We start from the raw sequence: 18,232 nt of genomic DNA on the forward strand, positions 1-18,232 counted from the left end.
ACTTCATTGTCACTGCATGCTCGTCCATATACCTATTGTATATAGGACTGGTGTAGACTACGTATATATACACTGCCAGGACTGAGGATTGTTTGTGTATACTGTTTTGCATGGATCCTGGTATAGAATTTAGTCTACACCCATGACACACACTATATTATATCAAATTATCAAGACAATACACAGTAATACATCTATTCAAGCAAAACCTATAGTAATTAGCTGCTGACAACACACTATATATAGATGCATGCATGGTCATGCAACAAACCAGGTACACACCAGTCTATCAGCCCAGCAAAATGAAATTATATAGTATAGAGTCTACGTATAGTCCTATACACTTTGATTCAATCTCTATAGCCAGAACTCAATATAGTTTCTCATGATTGAATCTTCTGTCACGAACTTACTCAAAAGGCTATCTTTGCACTGAGCCGTGAACAATAATCTTGCATCTAGTGAAATATTGTAATCAACATTTGAATTACTGCCCATGGAACGTCAAGAGTCGTTCTATAGTTGAGTAAAGTAACAATAACTGAAGGTATGGATGGACTGACTGCCTGCATTGCTTGTCCGAGAAATGCTTTTTATGAATTACAGTTGAATCACTACTCATGGAAAGTCTGAAAAGTTGCTCCAGGATCGAAGTTCCATGCAGTCGATTAAAGTATAGCCTCAGAATTGTAAACTTAGGTATATCAACATAATTATTGGCTGATACCTGCTTGTCTATATAGGACCAGCACTGAATATATTTTCTGGGTTTCCGTTTACGAATCACTGCTCTCGGAAAGTCAGAAAAGTTTCTCAGCAAGTTCCCAGTCGATTAAAGTAACCTCAGAAGAGTGTATCAACGTATTGGCTGCTATACCTGCTTGTCTAAGACCAGCACTAAATATATTTTCTGGGTTTCCGTTTACGAAGCACAGCTCTCGGAAAGTCAGAAAAGTTGCTTAGCAAGTTCCAGTCGATTAAAGTAACCTCAGAATTGTAAACTTGAGTATATATCAACATACTGGCTGATATCTGCATGCATGTCTATAGACCAGCACTGAATATGTTATTTTTCTGGATTCCCGTTAACGAACCACTGCTCTCGGAAAGTCAGAAAAGTTGCTTAGCAAGTTCCAGTCAATTAAAGTAACCTCAGAATTGTAAACTTGAGTATATATCAACATACTGGCTGATATAATTATATCTGCATGCATGTCTTTATACAAGCACTGAATATGTTATTTTTCTGGATTCCCGTTGACGAACCACTGCTCTCGGAAAGTCAGAAAAGTTGCTTAGCAAGTTTCAGTCGATTAAATTAACCTCAGAATTGTAAACTTGAGTATATATCAACATACTGGCTGATATCTGCATGCATGTCTATAGACCAGCACTGAATATGTTATTTTTCTGGATTCCCGTTAACGAACCACTGCTCTCGGAAAGTCAGAAAAGTTGCTCAGCAAGTTCCAGTCGATTAATTAAAGTAACCTCAGAATTGTAAACTTGAGTAAAAAAATTATATCAACATACTGGCTGATATCTGCATGCATGCATGTCTAGACCAGCACTGAATATATTATTGTTCAGGGTTCTCGTTAACGAACCACTGTTCTCGGAAAGTCAGAAAAGTTGCTCAGTAAGTTCCAGTCGATTGAAGTAACCTCAGAATTGTAAACTTGAGTATATATATCAACATACTGGCTGATATCTGCATGCATGTCTAGACCAGCACTGAATATATTATTTTTCTGGGTTCCCGTTAACGAACCACTGCTCTCGGAAAGTCAGAAATGTTGCTCAGCAAGTTCCAGTCGATTAAAGTAACCTCAGAATTGTAAACTTGAGTATATATCAACATACTGGCTGATATCTGCATGCATGCATGTCTAGACCAGCACTGAATATATTATTTTTCTGGGTTCCCGTTAACGAACCACTGCTCTCGGAAAGTCAGAAATGTTGCTCAGCAAGTTCCAGTCGATTAAAGCAACCTCAGAATTGTAAACTTGAGTATATATCAACATACTGGCTGATATCTGCATGCATGTCTATAGACCAGCACTGAATATGTTATTTTTCTGGATTCCCGTTAACGAACCACTGCTCTCGGAAAGTCAGAAAAGTTGCTTAGCAAGTTCCAGTCAATTAAAGTAACCTCAGAATTGTAAACTTGAGTATATATCAACATACTGGCTGATATATATCTGCATGCATGTCTATATACCAGCACTAAATATGTTATTTTTCTGGATTCCCGTTAACGAACCACTGCTCTCGGAAAGTCAGAAAAGTTGCTTAGCAAGTTTCAGTCGATTAAATTAACCTCAAAATTGTAAACTTGAGTATATATCAACATACTGGCTGATATCTGCATGCATGTCTATAGACCAGCACTGAATGTGTTATTTTTCTGGATTCCCGTTAACGAACCACTGCTCTCGGAAAGTCAGAAAAGTTGCTCAGCAAGTTCCAGTCGATTAATTAAAGTAACCTCAGAATTGTAAACTTGAGTATATATCAACATACTGGCTGATATCTGCATGCATGCATGTCTAGACCAGCATTGAATATATTATTTTTCAGGGTTCCCGTTAACAAACCACTGCTCTCGGAAAGTCAGAAATGTTGCTCAGCAAGTTCCAGTCGATTCAAATAACCTCAGAAGAGTATATATCAACATACTAGCTGATATCTGCATGCATGTCTAGACCAGCACTGAATATATTATTTTTCTGGGTTCCCGTTAACGAACCACTGCTCTCGGAAAGTCAGAAATGTTGCTCAGCAAATTCCAGTCGATTAAAGCAACCTCAGAATTGTAAACTTGAGTATATATCAACATACTGGCTGATATCTGCATGCATGTCATATGTTATTTTTCTGGATTCCCGTTAACGAACCACTGCTCTCGGAAAGTCAGAAAAGTTGCTTAGCAAGTTCCAGTCAATTAAAGTAACCTCAGAATTGTAAACTTGAGTATATATCAACATACTGGCTGATATATATCTGCATGAATGTCTATATACCAGCACTGAATATGTTATTTTTCTGGATTCCCGTTAACGAACCACTGCTCTCGGAAAGTCAGAAAAGTTGCTTAGCAAGTTTCAGTCGATTAAAGTAACCTCAGAATTGTAAACTTGAGTATATATCAACATACTGGCTGATATCTGCATGCATGTCTATAGACCAGCACTGAATATGTTATTTTTCTGGATTCCCGTTAACGAACCACTGCTCTCGGAAAGTCAGAAAAGTTGCTCAGCAAGTTCCAGTCGATTAATTAAAGTAACCTCAGAATTGTAAACTTGAGTATATATCAACATACTGGCTGATATCTGCATGCATGCATGTCTAGACTAGCATTGAATATATTATTTTTCAGGGTTCCCGTTAACGAACCACTGCTCTCGGAAAGTCAGAAAAGTTGCTCAGCAAGTTCCAGTCGATTCAAATAACCTCAGAAGAGTATATATCAACATACTAGCTGATATCTGCATGCATGTCTAGACCAGTACTGAATATATTATTTTTCAGGGTTCCCGTACGAACCACTGTTCTCGGAAAGTCAGAAAAGTTGCTCAGCAAGTTCCAGTCGATTGAAGTAACCTCAGAATTGTAAACTTGAGTATATATCAACATATTGGCTGATATCTGCATGCATGTCTAGACCAGCACTGAATATGTTATTTTTCTGGGTTCCCGTTAACGAACCACTGCTCTCGGAAAGTCAGAAAAGTTGCTCAGCAAGTTCCAGTCGATTAAAGTAACCTCAGAATTGTATATATCAACATACTGGCTGATATCTGCATGCATGTCTAGACCAGCACTGCATAAATATGTTATTTTTCTGGGTTCCCGTTAACGAACCACTGCGGAAAGTCAGAAAAGTTGCTCAGCAAGTTCCAGTCAATTAAAGTAACCTCAGAATTGTAAACTTGAGTATATATCAACATATTGGCTGATATCTGCATGCATGTCTAGACCAGCACTGAATATGTTATTTTTCTGGGTTCCCGTTAACGAACCACTGCTCTCGGAAAGTCAGAAAAGTTGCTCAGCAAGTTCCAGTCGATTAAAGTAACTTGAGTATATCAACATAACTTATTGGCTGATATACTTAATTGCTTGTGTATAGACCAGGATTGAACATAATTATTCCAGTTCCCGTTCTATAATCATGGCTCTCAGAAAGTCAGAAAAGTGGCTCGGCGTGTTTCAGTATAGAGCCAAATAACCTCTGCAGAAGTTATTTGGCTCTATGGACAATAAATTGGGGAGTATAAGTAGGAGTTAGGTGACTGGCTGAATTAAAAATGATAATGTTAAATTCATACTAAATCTAGCTCAGTGTACAGACAAAATTAATTCAGTCATTGTGCATGTAGCTAGCTAGAGTCTACTGCAGACATGTGCTAGTAGCTAGCTATTATATCAAGTCTATACTGCAGACAATGGAGAGTCTACTTAAAACTAGGCTGGCCAGCTTTCTACTTACTTACATAGACTAGTAGAGTGATCAGGCAAGAGGATATCTCTGTGCAAAATCAAAGGTTAACCTTGGAATGCATTGCCCTGCTACGCCCACTCATTTACTCTTCACTTCCGCTTTTTCCGATTTCTGGCTTTCTGGTCCTACATGCGCTTCTACGTGATAATTAGTGGGTGTGGTTTTCGGGCAAACAATTTGCGAGGGCGGTTGCCTCCTTCCCGTAAATTTTCTAGTTACACCCCTGGAATAATACCTGGACTGTTGGAAGAAACAGGCTTTATGAAGCAGCCAAGGAAATGAAAAAAAGTACATCCACTACATTTTCATAGACGACGATGTTCAACTATAGTAACATTGGATACAAAAACTCCATGGAGGATGTATGAGGAGTCTCTTAAGACCTTCCAACCAGCTGTAGCTGCCGTCCTCTTATACACTAATAGGAAATTCTCCGATGAAAGTTTTCCTGAGCAAGTGAATTATTGTGAAGCCACAGGATACATATACAAGTATACTACATGGATGCTATCTTCAATGCCTTTCACTATTGCTTTATATAGACCACATACTACTGCATGCTTTCCCCCATTTTATGGGTAATTTGATAAACTGGCAATGCAACTCGTCGACAAGTGATTGTTGGCCAAAAAACAAAATAATAATTATTATGTGCATGATAATTATACATTTCCACAACAATTATTATTCACACAAGGAGATTGTCTAGAAACAGAGGTGTTGGAGCCACAGCGGCCCGGTAAGTGATTTCTGTCATTCAGAGCCTTGATATCACCTACCGGTATATAATTTATAGGAGCAAGATATAGGTTAAATGTGGTAATGAAAACTGATGTGCTTTCTTAGTTACATGTATATAACACTGAATAAAGTCCAATCAACTGCATGAACAGTGCCAGAGAAATTCAGAAACATGTAGGTACGCTTGGCTTCAAATTCCAACTGATCAAAGGGTTAACACGTCATCCTTAGCCTTTTTGTGAATAATACTGGTTATCTCGTTAATCTGGCCACTTTTGGGACAGTGCATGCAGCTTGGTCGGAATAGCGAGGTGGCCGCATACCAGATAATAGCCACGACTAAAAAACGACCTCACCTCAATTCTAGTGCCTAATTTTGTGGTTCTGTCTCGAGGATAATGAATCATTATAAGTGTAATCCAATGTATTATCTGCCAAACCACACCATATCTGGCCGTAATAAAAAATTTATTACAGTTTTCCAGGTGCATGCGGTTAAGCATCCCTTTGATCTCATCTGCGTGTTTCGCTTTTTAATTAGTGGAAACGATAGCGTTCACTTAGCTGCTCGAAAAACTCTGCTATAAGAGATGACAATTCAGGCAGGTATTGTTTATAAACAGTCTTTACCAGTGCCTCGTGCTGTTATTTGAGAAAATTTCGAGGTAAGCTGCCTCTTACAGCTGTTTTTGTCTTGATTTCATGCATGTGTAATTTTATATTTTAACAGTCATTGTGTTAGTGTACATTGTGTTAGCGTACATGCGTCAGGAAGTTTATTAGCACTACATCTCCTTTCCCATGCACTTATATATTAGACATGGACTGGTAATAATATATATACTTCAGCTGGATTACGATTGGTTGGCAGAAGGCCGCCTCTAGCTGGAACTTATCCCAAGACACAAGGCATGCAGTAATTTTGGTCTTTGGGGTTTTACTCTGACTTGCATCCATGCAAAGGTCCTCTATATAAACCATCAATACAGCACTTCCAACAGTGCTATATACTCGTCATCACAGACACTACTGTACTGGTTCTAGTCTTGCTACTTTGTTGTTTGTGTAGAACCATAGCCTCGATTAAACCGCGGGGAAACACGGATGGTACTTTGAGGGTGCTTCCGTTTCCAATCCCCCCTTTTTCCTATCTATGCCCAAACTAGGTTTTCAATGCAATTTTATTATGGCCGGATGTAAGGTTTTGGGTATGGTTTGGCAGATTACATTTCATTATCCTCAAGACAAGAAACGCAACGGGAGGTGAGATGGTCGCTGTGTAGGTGAGGTTGTGGACCTGCAGAATCGATTACTACATACCTTGCATGCATGAGCGAGTGGAACTTTATTTCTCCGCAAACTCTGTGGCACAAGACAAGAAAGTAGCCACTTTTCTGAGCGTTGTAGGACCCACTGTCTACTCTACTCTCTGATCTATTCGCACCAACATCACTTTAACTCAAGCCATTGAACAAGCTTTGGCAATGGAAGCTGCAACAAAGAATGCTTTTTTTGTAAATAGTCATAAGCATGGCATCAATTAAGAAACTACACTTTCGACCAGAACAGCGGATGTCTCAACTACTAATGGTTGTTCCAGATGTGGAAAATCCAATCACACGGCAAGGGATTGTAAATTCAAGGACGCTATACTTGCCATGCGTGTGGGAAGCGAGGACATATTGCTCCAGTTTGCAGATCCAAACAAGCCAACTGGATTGAACCAGCCAGCCAGCCAGAAGTCAGCACACAAATACCATTGTCGTATTGTCTATCGATCGACCATTGATTACAAGAAGTCCACCATATCTATCATAAGGCCTTGAAACCTGCAACTCAATACACTACCCACAGTACATTCAATAAAAATCCATTCTAATCTCCAAGCTGTTAAAGTACCCATAAGCAGTCAGCTAACTTTTCTGAGTAAAAACTGAATGAAAGCCAAACGGGCGACGAATGTGCTTTGTTGAAAACAATCACAGCCCAAGATCGACTCCAGTCATCAATTTCACTCGGGCTGAAATGTGTTTGGGGAATGTACACTTCCTCCCACTCCATTCTTTGAAGGTATTGTTGCTCGCTTCTTCCTCACAGAAGAATTTTACAACTTGAAGCTGACAGCACCAGCTGCTACTTCACCTATTGAAGTTTCTGAATGGAGATCGAAGGGAAAACATTGTCAATGGAAGTTGATACAGGAGCTGCCGTCTTTATGATTTCAGAGGTTACTCGAAAAGCTATTCTTCCAAAGCTAAAACCCAAGAAAAGTACTCAAAACAATCTTGAATGTTATGGCATACCTATAATGCTAACCACTATAAAAAGGAATAGAAATGCACTATTATTATTCAAACTAATGCATGTGTGCATGCATAGAGCCAGTCAACAAAGCTGGTGACACACCCACTCTCTCTGGCCTATAAAAACAGACACTTGGAGATTATCAAATATCTCGCTCAAGAACATCAGTGTGACCCAAAATGTGCGTGTGCTGCAAAGCAAACTGTTAACTTTCTAGTGTCCATAATTTGCTTGTATCCACAATTGCAGTGAATAAGGCTGGAGACACTCCTCTCTCCCTTAAGTGTTCCCGTGGTAACCTGAAGATGGTCAAGGCTCTCATCAACAAGCATGTTGATCCAAATAGTAAGTGTTTATCAGTGCTATTAAGTTGTTGATACATGGTAGTCTTCCACAGAGCCAGTCAACAAGGCTGGTGACACCCCACTCTCTCTGGCTTGTGCTAATAGCCACTTGGACACAGTTAAGTACTTGCAAACGAGCATCATTGTGATCCTAGAAGTAAGTTTATCATTGTACATTACTACATGTGTTTGTATAGCTTTTTTCTACTAATTGTTGCATACATGTGGCGATCCTCTGCACTGAACTTACCGATACAGACGACTAGCTTCATCTGTTTCAGACAATGAAGCCACAAATCCATCCAAGCAGCTACAGTTGAACTGTCCCATGTTATTTAAACAAATAGAATTCTGACCACAGTTGCATTGTATGGGAGATAATCTCATGCCTCCAGGGTAGATATAAGAATTGGCAACACTGAATCCATACACTGAAACACCTATAACGGCTGAGCTGTTTTGATGGCGGATAGAATGAGCTCCAGTGGACACATTCGTTCTACTTGTGTAGCCACAAATCTCTACACTTAAACAGACAACATTCCTCCAGCCAGTAATAGTGACACTATTTGTGCAGTTTGAAAAAACCATACACCGTAACATAGTTGGATACGAAAAGGGGAAACGCTTTAACAAAATAATTATTTTATTAACTGCTCAATTGGAGGGATTATCATCATGAATGGGTCTCCCACGCCACCTCTCTCCCTAAAATATGCATATACTGTATGACCAGTACTGGAGAAGTGGATTCAATGTTATAAAAACTGTTAATAGGGATTTCAAATTCTCTGAAGCTCCCTCCACTTTGCAATTGAAATTGACCGACTGATACGTTAGTGTTGCAGTTCATATCTACACTTGCTGCTCGGGCACTAAGAACACGAATACGTTCACCAGAAGATACCCTCGAGAGATGCTACGAGGAATTTTGAGCCCCATGTGACAGTCGGAGGTACTTGTTCAACCAGATGGTCACAGTATAGGGTATACCTTGAGGAACATTAGCACAATCCGATCCACAAAACACGGACAAAGGTTTGGAGCTTGTTATTCTTGTTCCTGTGAGATCATTATCACTTTCAATCTGATACGTTTCCATACTATTGAGTGTTATTGTTGAGGAGTTGAATTTGACAACAGTTTCATTTTCACAAGCCTCCAACAAAATCAAATAGTTAGTAATAGTTTGCAGTCGCCCTCGTGCAACATGCCATATATTAATTGCACTGGATAACACAATGCCCGAGGGCCGCAGTGTTGCACTCGTGCTGGCCAAACTAATACTTGACTCTAGGTTTGTGATAAACAAAAACAACAAACTCGTGAGACCAACCCAAAAACCGCCCATGAATTTTTGCCAGCACTTGATGAAGTCTCATCTAGGATTAATGGACAATTCAAGGATTACATGCATAATAATTATAGAACAAAAATTCAGTCCTATAATTATGCCTGTAATTTGACCATCACAAGATGGAGCAAATGTGATTATGATTATTGTCAATGCTAAAGTAGATCTAGCAATTCTGTAGCTCATTACTTGTTGATTATAGATTTAGTTCTCTACAATGATATAATTTATAGTGAGGCAACACTTTAGCAATTCTCACTATAATAATAGGTCTAGGTTTAATTATAAGACAGGCTAGATATCTCTAAAATATTGAATGGATCCCCTCTCCTGGTAGTACTTAATTAGCAAGTTGGTTACTACAGCTCTGGGGTTTTGATAAATATCTCTTCCTGTTCGGCGATTCATTATAGGAAACCGACCACGAATTTTTTGCCAGCACTTGAGGTTTCATCTATGATCAATGAGGGCTTACATGGATAATTAAAAACTACAAGTGTTCAGTCCTACCTGTGGTTTGGGCATCACAAGGTGAAGAAAATGTGATTAGATTACTGTCAATGCTCTGATAGGCCATGCACCTTCCAAAGGTCTGGCTTCAGTTGTATCTTGGTGGCTACGCCCTGTGCCCTTGTTATAATTATATAGACAGCTCAGCCCCACGCAATCCAATGGCAATGCCAAAGTAGATCTAGCAATTCTGTAGCTCATTATTTTTAGTGACTGGTGTTGATGTATATAATTTACAATGCTCACTAGATATTAATATCAGATCTCACTAGCAAAATCTCTGATATTAGCCCCCCCCTCATATTATAAAACATAAACGAAAAACAAAAACCATGGTGCATGGGTGCATGCCTTTATTAATTGGGAATCACAGTCACCCCTGCTGTAAATTTATACTACTGTAGATGTAATGTAATTGGATTTATGTTGCTATAGAGTCTCCCTCCACCCCCACACTGACAATCTGCTACTGCATGTAACACTATACTGTTTATAGTTAGCTCTAAACATCATTTTTCTAAGCTCCCTCTTGACAGGGACTGTCTAGTTTTACACACTAATCAAAGGTATAATATGCAAGAATGCATCACAGTAACTATCTTATAATAGCACTGCCAACTGGTTAGATTTTGTCAACCATAAATTCGGTGGACTCATATCGTAATTTGAAGCCCTCATTGCTTAGTAGAACCCTCACTGTATTAGGGATATACAACGATTAATTCTGTGATCATAAAAATACATTCAAAAACAACTGTGAAAGCAAACTGTTGACAATAGAAATGAATACAGTCGTACCATTATTGAAATTAACAAACAGTTCAGTTCAATTCAACTTAGTGTTTGATTTCTCCATAAGCCTGGTTCGACTGCATCTCAATGTTTCGCTTTACCGTCTAGAGTAGGATAATCATTACACAAATATAATAATTATTTCCTCACTTGTCCATAAGCTTCATTAAACTCCACTTGAATGTCTTGTGTTCCTGGTGTCACTGCTAGACCAACTTCCTCGTATACTGGACCAGCTGGGATTTTTGGAGCTTCATTGCCTGACAGTTGGCTATCTATTTAGACAAACCACATAATTATAAACAGTGTATCGCAATTAAAAACTTCCGTTTACTTTTTTGTTTCTTAATGATAATCACTAAGAGAGCTATCACTACCAGGACAAGCAGTAATACCACTAACAGAACGCCAGTAACACCTCCAGCTACAGAAGCAACGTTCCCACCAGTTACTGACACACCTATATATAAATATATAATTATAGGCCATTATGCAGCATAATATACATGCATGCAGGCAGACTCTGAACTCACACTCCAACGGAGTCAGGTCAGGTTCCCAGAGACCAGAGTTGTTACAAGTGGCAGTCACTGCACCCACCAGTGAGAACCCTGGATCACATTGGAAGGTAATGATTGAGCTCTCGGTTGGGTTGGTGTTCTGAGAGTTGGTGTTGAGTAATGCTCCATTGAGTGGAGGGGCAGGCAGGACACACGAAACTGCATGCATGCATGCATGTGTATACAAGTGTATGATTCAAGTGAACGCAAAACATAATGCTTTATTTTATTTGAAGTTAAAGCTGAAAGAGATGGAGAGATGAAATTTGAATGTAATTATGCTTTCACTGCTATACATTTTACCTGATAACTAACTAATTGTCCCGGATAAAACATTTTACGAATGTTTTCTTTCTCACCATTAGGAAATCACTCACAAGATTCATTTCTACAGACGATCTCCCCTGGTTTATTGTTCCACTTTCCTGTAGCTAGACAGGTGGTAGTCATTATCCCCTCAGGGAAAAGTTCATCGTCACACTGGAAGGTCACTTGAGTACCGGGAATAGCTGGTACTAAATGACTGCTGATTGTGCCATTCTGTGGTGGGGATAGTGGAGCTGTGCAGTTCATTGGAGCTGTGAGGTGAAAAAATAAGTTTTTGTACAATCAAGAACTCAACTCACGAGTTGTGGGAGGGAGTGTGGGTAGTGATGTACACTCAATAGCCTCAGGGTCTGGACTCCACATCAGTGTATCTTCACATGTCACCATTGTAACAACAGACACATGCCCAGCATCACACTGGATGGTTACTGTGGATCCTGGCAATCTGGTGGAGACTAGTCCAAATGCTCCATTCATGGGGTTGGTTAAAACAGAACAGCCACCTGCATGAGAGCTAGGGAACTATCCACAAAAATTGCTATGATGCTGTCAAACCACGTACCAATTCTGAAGTTGTACTCAACGGTTATACTGTTCCCAGCACAGTTGGTAGCCACAACACTGACAGTGTAGTTCACATTGTATTGATCAGTCACAGTGACAGAGGTGGATGTGAGGACAGTAGCAGAGAGCTGGGCCGGAGGTGAGATGGTCACTGTATAGGTGAGGTTATCTCTACCACCAGACTCAGTAGGAGAGTCCCAACCAATAGTCACATTAACTCCATCGACTGAGCTGCTTGAAATTGAGTTACTCAAACCAGTCAATGGTGACGGAGTAGCTACAAAGTATATGTTGTATATAAGTTGATAATTATAGAACCTCACTTGCTATCAGTATGGTGAGTTCTTCCCTCAACTCCGGCCTTCCTACAGGAAGACAACCAATAGTGATCCCCTCCATCGCAGGGAATTTTAAACTGGAGGTGATCATTGAACTGGTGGAATTGAACACCACTGAGGTAATAGTGTACTGATCTCGTTGGTTTGGTACATCGAGTGATTGATCAATTCTGACAAGCTGTTGACCAGGGATTTCCCATTCAAAGAAAGAAGTGGACATATCAACAGGCACTGTGCAAGTGAGTGAGACCACATCTCCAACACAGGGAGTTCCAGTGTAGTCACGTGTCAAACCACCCAGCACAAACGGTATCATACCTATACATGCATGCAACCATTAATTGTTATTATTGTGACGTTTTGTAGCCTTCACTATTGCATGGTATTAGTTATGCCCTAGCTCGTGCTTCAGTGCAATAATATGCCATGCATAAATCCCAATTAAGTGCCCATGTTGTAACTATAAAACTGATGCACCTATTTTGAGAGAAATACCAAATTTACCTAAACGTCATGCAGTAACATGCATACAGACCTATTTATAATCAGACTATAGAGTTTAATGTCTATAGTGTAACTTACTAGCCAATACACTTTTCATATGACAGTCCTACAGTTTCTATACTCACCAACCATTAGAATCCAAACTGTCTCTGTGTCTGTCATGATGAGAAGTATATCTAAACTCCAGAAGTGAGATGGCTGATCATGTGATCTATAGCCAATAACATCCATCAAACATCCAGTCATGTGACTGTACTTTAATTGATACCCTGAGATCATTGTAACGGATCCCAGTAAATTGACACTCATTAAACAGCACAATACATGCATGTACCCCACTGTTGACGATTAATTTTGAGGTCGATATGTTAATTGTACTGCAATGGCTTAAACTGAGAAATATTGCGGGAAATTTGTAGGCTGTTATTTCAAGAATAAAAGAATGGAATATATAATAGGCAATTTCTCAGGCTCGATCCTGATCTACCAACTAAGGCCTATATAGACATCAGTCAGGAGGTCCATAGCATTGCAGGAATAATTATAGCATGCTGCATGCTTGTTTAGCCACACAATCTAGATTAATGGTTTAGCCAGCTGCTGTGATCATCAACAGTGAAAGTAAACTACAATCGTACTATTATTGAAATAAACAAACAGTTCAGTTCAGTGCTTGATTTCTCCATAAGCCTGGTTCGACTGCATCTCAATGTTTTGCTTTATCGTCTAGAGTATATAATAGGATAATCATTACATAAATCTATAATATAACCTCACTTGTCCATAAGCTTCATTAGACTCCACTTGAATGTCTTGTGTTTTTAGTGTCATTGCTAGACCAACTTCCTCGTATACCGGACCAGCTGGGACTTTTGGAGTTTCATTGCCTGACTGTTGGCTATCTATTGAGACAAATCACATAATTAATACGGTGTATCGCAAACAATTTTCATTTCCCTTTACTTTTTCTTTTCTTGACAATAATCATTAAGAGAGCTATCATTGCTAGAAAAAGCAGTAATAACAGACCGCCAATAACACCTCCAGCTACAGAAGCAATATTCCCACCAGTTGGAGCTGCCGCACCTATATAATTATATAGATGCGGCAGCATATACATATAGGCCATATGCAGTATAATATTATGTAAGTTCATTTATGCCTGTATACAGGCATAAATGAACTTACACTCCAATAGAGATTGATCAGGATCCCAGAGACCAAAGTTGTTACAAGTGGCAGTCACTGCACCCACCAGTGAGAACCCAGGATCACATTGGAAGGTAATGACTGAGCCCTCAGTTGGGTTGGTGTTCTGAGAGTTAATGTTGAGTAATGCTCCATTGAGTGGAGGGGCAGGCAGGACACACGAAACTGAGCACACAGAATACAATTGTAACGTTACGCTATTCGAACTTTGAGCTCAAAGTAAAAAGGTTAATTGACACCATTAAACCATAAACCAGGTAACTTACTAGACTCATTTCTGCAGACGATCTCCCCTGGGATCTTGTCCCACTCTCCTGTAGCTAGACAGGTGGCAGTCATTATCCCCTCAGGGAACAGTCCATTGTCACACTGGAAAGTCACATGAGTACCAGGAATAGCTGGTACTGAATGATCACTGATGGTGCCATTCTGTGGTGAGGATAGTGGAGCCTTGCAGTTCATTGGAGCTGTGAGGAGAAAAAATAATATTTATACAATCAAGAACTCAACTCACAACTTGTAGGAGGGAGTGTGGGTAGTGATGTACACTCAATAGCCTCAGGGTCTGGACTCCACATTAGTGTATCATCACATATCACCATTGTAACAGCAGACACATACCCAGCATCACACTGGATGGTTACTGTTGATCCTGGTAATCTGCTGGAGACTGGTTCAAACGCTCCATTCATAGGGTTAGTCAACACAGGACAGCCGCCTGCATGAGAGGGGTCAGTGTAGTGTGCTGTTTAAAAACGATGTCAACTCACTAATCCTAAAGTTGTATTCAGCTGTTGTACTATTCCCAGCACAGTTGGTAGCCACAACACTGACAGTGTAGTCCACATTGTATTGAGCAGTCACAGTGACAGAGGTGGATGTGAGAACAGTTGCAGAGAGCTGGGCCGGAGGTGAGATGGTCACTGTGTAGGTGAGGTCATCTCTACCACCAGTCTCAGTAGGAGGGTTCCACTGTACAGACACACTAGCTTCATTGGCAGAGCTGCTCAGAGTGGAGTGTCTGATGGTGAAAGGTGGTCCTGGTGGATCTAATTATGAATAATAGATAAACTTAATATAAACTGCTATTCAGTATCAGCAGAATGTAACTGTGTACAATGTAACTTAACTGTACGTACCTCAACCAGCAACTCACCAACCAAACGAATCGTTGAAGATCCTATAGTGCTTACAGGCATAAACCCCAAACAGGACACAGTGATCCCATTCTCTGCTGTTCTTGACAGAGTAGATGTTAGTGTACTGTCATTGAATGCAAGCAGTGTCACAGTGTAACCTGAATGCATTAGTGGTGCATTGAGACCAGAGGTGGAAAGGATAGTGATGGGAGTAACATCTGATGGCTCCCATCTCAAGAAAGTTCCAGCGCCAGTGCAGGTGAAAGTAACTGTTTCCATTGGACATAGTCTCTCCACACTCACTGAATATTGTGCTGCAAAGGAATTAATAAAGTAAAGAAAGGCACAAAAAGTTGTGTTGGCTCTTCTAGATCTATCACTTGAAATACTGAAAGGTGCCTATTAATATTAAATCTACAAGTTTTACCACTGATGGCACTCCGAGAAGATAAACAGAATATGATAGCAAGATCTATGTAGAACTTGAGAGACAGTGGATTAGAGCCTATTCCACTCGAACTCCTGATCCCCAGTCGACTAGTCATGCTCCTGATTCCTATACTTCTTTTGTAGTGGCTCACGTACGTACGTAATGTAACGTAATGTAACGTACACAGCAAAAACTGCTAACAAATACGGGAATTACGGGATGATCATTGAATGTCACACACACGGTACAGGTCACAGACTTTCACGGGGGAGTAGTTTAACGGGAACCGTTGCCGTGGGGGAGGGGCTGGACGGGCAAACGTATGAAGACCGTGCAGTCTGGCCACATTAGCTGACAGACAATAAAGAGACACCGTATATCTATAGAGTTTTGCTACTATATAATTATGTGCCCACTTCACCAATGGCTACTAATAAAAAAAACAGGGTGTACATCTAGTTGATCAAGACGAGAGTGGATTAGAGCCACAACCAATGGCAAAGAGGACCAGATCTAGAGCTAGTGTCCTGTGTCCTCACTTGCGATCAGCACATATCCAAATCTAGTTATTACAGTATTCAGATACAGACCTGAGTGACCCCATGACTTACCTGGATAGCTATATTCAACTGGAGTTGTACTGTCGACTCGTTATAATAATAATAAACTTGCACTGTTTTATATTATTCTTACTGATAGGAGGAGGAGGAGGAGGAGCTCGTAATTGCGCATGCGTAGTATGAAACCCACATTTTAAGCGGGATGATTGGAGAAGCTGAGGACTTGGATTTTAATAGCCTCGATCCCAGGCCGAGTTTTCGCTTTTATAACGGTTAGGCGAACAACTGGGCCTGGTACTAGTTGTCTGCGCATGCGTCAAATTTTCATTGTATATTTGTGGTCGGCAAAAATATTTAATAAATCAATAATTGAAATTTGTACACAGAAAATGCACAGAGTGAGTACACAAAAGATGCACATAGGGAGCTGCTTCACAAAGGCCTGGGGAGTTGCCAGTTGTGCTGCAGCACAATTACAGTGACCCAGGGCAACTTCAGGATGATTGAATGCCTTCAAATTACGTTTCAAAAAGATTTAGCAGGCTGCTGGACTTCTCTGATTCTAGGCCCCAACTCGTAACTCATTGCTTGAGAAAACGTAGATTCTCTTGATGTCTCTGAGCTACCCAGCAACGCTCGAATGAGCAGGTCATACTCCAGTCCTGTGTCTGTGAGTATAGGACAATATTAAAAGAAACCAAAGACGGTTAAACCCTTACCTCAAACTGTCCAGTCTCGTCCGTTAGTATAGCCAAGAGGAGCACTGTTGGGATAGCTGGATATTAGCCATTGCTCCTGTACAGAGAAGTAGACATTTTAAATACATGTAGATCTATACATATTAAATTTCTCGGTTATAGTGTCATTGTCGACGAGCTGATGATAGCAGCACCAAGTTCTCTAGCTCACACTCTTCACTTGATCCACCATATTAATGATGAAACTATAGTCTACCTACATTCTTGCCAAACATGAACAAGACTTGATAGCATAGCCGGCCATAGGGCCCACACAAAAATATCTGACCTTAACAAGCTTGACAAAGCTTTATACCTCTTCCCTTGTTGTTCAGTCTTCAGAATAAGCTTCAGAGAAGAGAGAAGCTTCAGCTAAGAGCCATTCCAATTAATGATAAAACGGGAACTGACTTCTAGTACACGATAGTACACGAATATAAATGTCACGAAAGTGAACGAGAATATCCATTCGTCAGAATCTGACAAACGATTGACGCATGCGCAGACAACTAGTACCAGGCCCAGTTGTTTGCCTAACCGTTATAAAAGCGAAAACTCGGCCTGGGATCGAGGCTAGGATTTTAAGAGCCTTTACGTTGACGTTGAGCATGAGAGAGCCGGTGTCATAAAATTTTAGGCCCCCCATGAGATTGGGCCCCCCCCGGCCTAGAATTTTAACATTTTAGGCCCCCTCTTAAAATTTTAGGCCCCCCCATTAACGCGCAACAGCGGTAACATTATGTGACAGTGCATTCTGAAAATACACCAATACAGTCTTCTATGGTCTTCACAGTCTATGCAGTGCCAGTTACTGAATGCAGCTCTCCTCACACACACACATTTCATGCATGTACAGTAGTATACCACTGGTCTCACAGCCATCACACTGATTCTATGAATCAGGCCTCATGCAGCACGAAGCACATAGGTGCCAACTGTCCCGAATTGGTCAGGACTGTCCAAGATTACCCTTGTCCCGAAAGGAAACTGCTATTGTGAATCCACCATGATACAACAGTTTCTCTCTTGACTTCGAATTCATCTCTAATCTCGACCATTAGAATTTGTTGACAGCGTATACATGCTCTCCGTTATGGGTGGCCCCCCCACTCGCACTCCTATGACATGACTTGTGCATGTGGTTCTAATTTTACCATGGAACATGTCCTCTCTTGCCGTCTTCTCTGACAACAGTAGAAGTCTGAAAAGCTTGTTTGCTCTTTCCACTGAGAGTTCTTACGAAGGTAATTGATTCTAGCGAGATTAATGTTGTCGTACCTCCTCTGCATGCATGCTATTTTATCAA

The 18,232-nt window shown here is 40.4% G+C and overlaps 2 protein-coding genes across 4 annotated transcripts; both read right to left on the minus strand.

The window, feature by feature from the left end:
• Positions 1-10,545: 10,545 nt before the first annotated feature.
• Positions 10,546-13,130, minus strand: LOC135332911 (complement receptor type 1-like). Its single transcript, XM_064527872.1, has 9 exons — positions 12,977-13,130; positions 12,333-12,665; positions 12,008-12,286; positions 11,745-11,948; positions 11,496-11,696; positions 11,092-11,277; positions 10,893-11,018; positions 10,709-10,833; positions 10,546-10,662 (listed from the first exon to the last, which is right to left on the minus strand). Exons 1-9 carry the CDS (start codon positions 13,128-13,130, stop codon positions 10,603-10,605), a joined length of 1,668 nt encoding a protein of 555 aa, XP_064383942.1. The 3' UTR covers positions 10,546-10,602.
• A 64-nt stretch (positions 13,131-13,194) lies between these two features.
• On the minus strand, positions 13,195-17,495 carry LOC135352000 (complement receptor type 1-like). Of its 3 annotated transcripts, XM_064551098.1 has the most exons (10): positions 16,909-17,495; positions 15,627-16,857; positions 15,217-15,513; positions 14,831-15,109; positions 14,575-14,778; positions 14,327-14,527; positions 14,040-14,225; positions 13,815-13,937; positions 13,629-13,753; positions 13,195-13,577 (listed from the first exon to the last, which is right to left on the minus strand). In XM_064551098.1, exons 2-10 carry the CDS (start codon positions 15,742-15,744, stop codon positions 13,518-13,520), a joined length of 1,593 nt encoding a protein of 530 aa, XP_064407168.1. In that variant the 5' UTR covers positions 15,745-16,857; positions 16,909-17,495; the 3' UTR covers positions 13,195-13,517. The 3 variants fall into 3 exon arrangements, 2 of the variants coding, with proteins under 2 accessions (XP_064407168.1, XP_064407176.1); XR_010399561.1 differs by lacking the exon at positions 13,815-13,937 and having other exon boundaries at positions 14,107-14,225; positions 16,909-17,493; XM_064551106.1 differs by lacking the exon at positions 13,815-13,937 and having other exon boundaries at positions 16,909-17,494.
• Positions 17,496-18,232: the final 737 nt, after the last annotated feature.

Source organism: Halichondria panicea, chromosome 1 (genome assembly GCF_963675165.1).
Source record: "Halichondria panicea chromosome 1, odHalPani1.1, whole genome shotgun sequence".
Lineage (NCBI taxonomy): Eukaryota > Metazoa > Porifera > Demospongiae > Suberitida > Halichondriidae > Halichondria > Halichondria panicea.

What these genes read in the sequence shown, in the direction of transcription:
- LOC135352000 (XM_064551098.1), bottom strand. Translation starts at nt 15,744, where the DNA reads ATGACTAGTCGACTGGGGATCAGGAGTTCGAGTGGAATAGGCTCTAAT. An exon ending in TTCAACGATTCGTTTGGTTG is followed by an intron (nt 15,110 to 15,216) that starts GTGAGTTGCTGG and finishes ATTCATAATTAG; the next exon opens with ATCCACCAGGACCACCTTTC. An exon ending in TGATCAATCTCTATTGGAGT is followed by an intron (nt 13,938 to 14,039) that starts GTAAGTTCATTT and finishes ATAATTATATAG; the next exon opens with GTGCGGCAGCTCCAACTGGT.
- LOC135332911 (XM_064527872.1), bottom strand. Translation starts at nt 13,130, where the DNA reads ATGATCTCAGGGTATCAATTAAAGTACAGTCACATGACTGGATGTTTG. An exon ending in TGACCTGACTCCGTTGGAGT is followed by an intron (nt 11,019 to 11,091) that starts GTGAGTTCAGAG and finishes ATTTATATATAG; the next exon opens with GTGTGTCAGTAACTGGTGGG. An exon ending in TTAATGAAGCTTATGGACAA is followed by an intron (nt 10,663 to 10,708) that starts GTGAGGAAATAA and finishes ATCCTACTCTAG; the next exon opens with ACGGTAAAGCGAAACATTGA.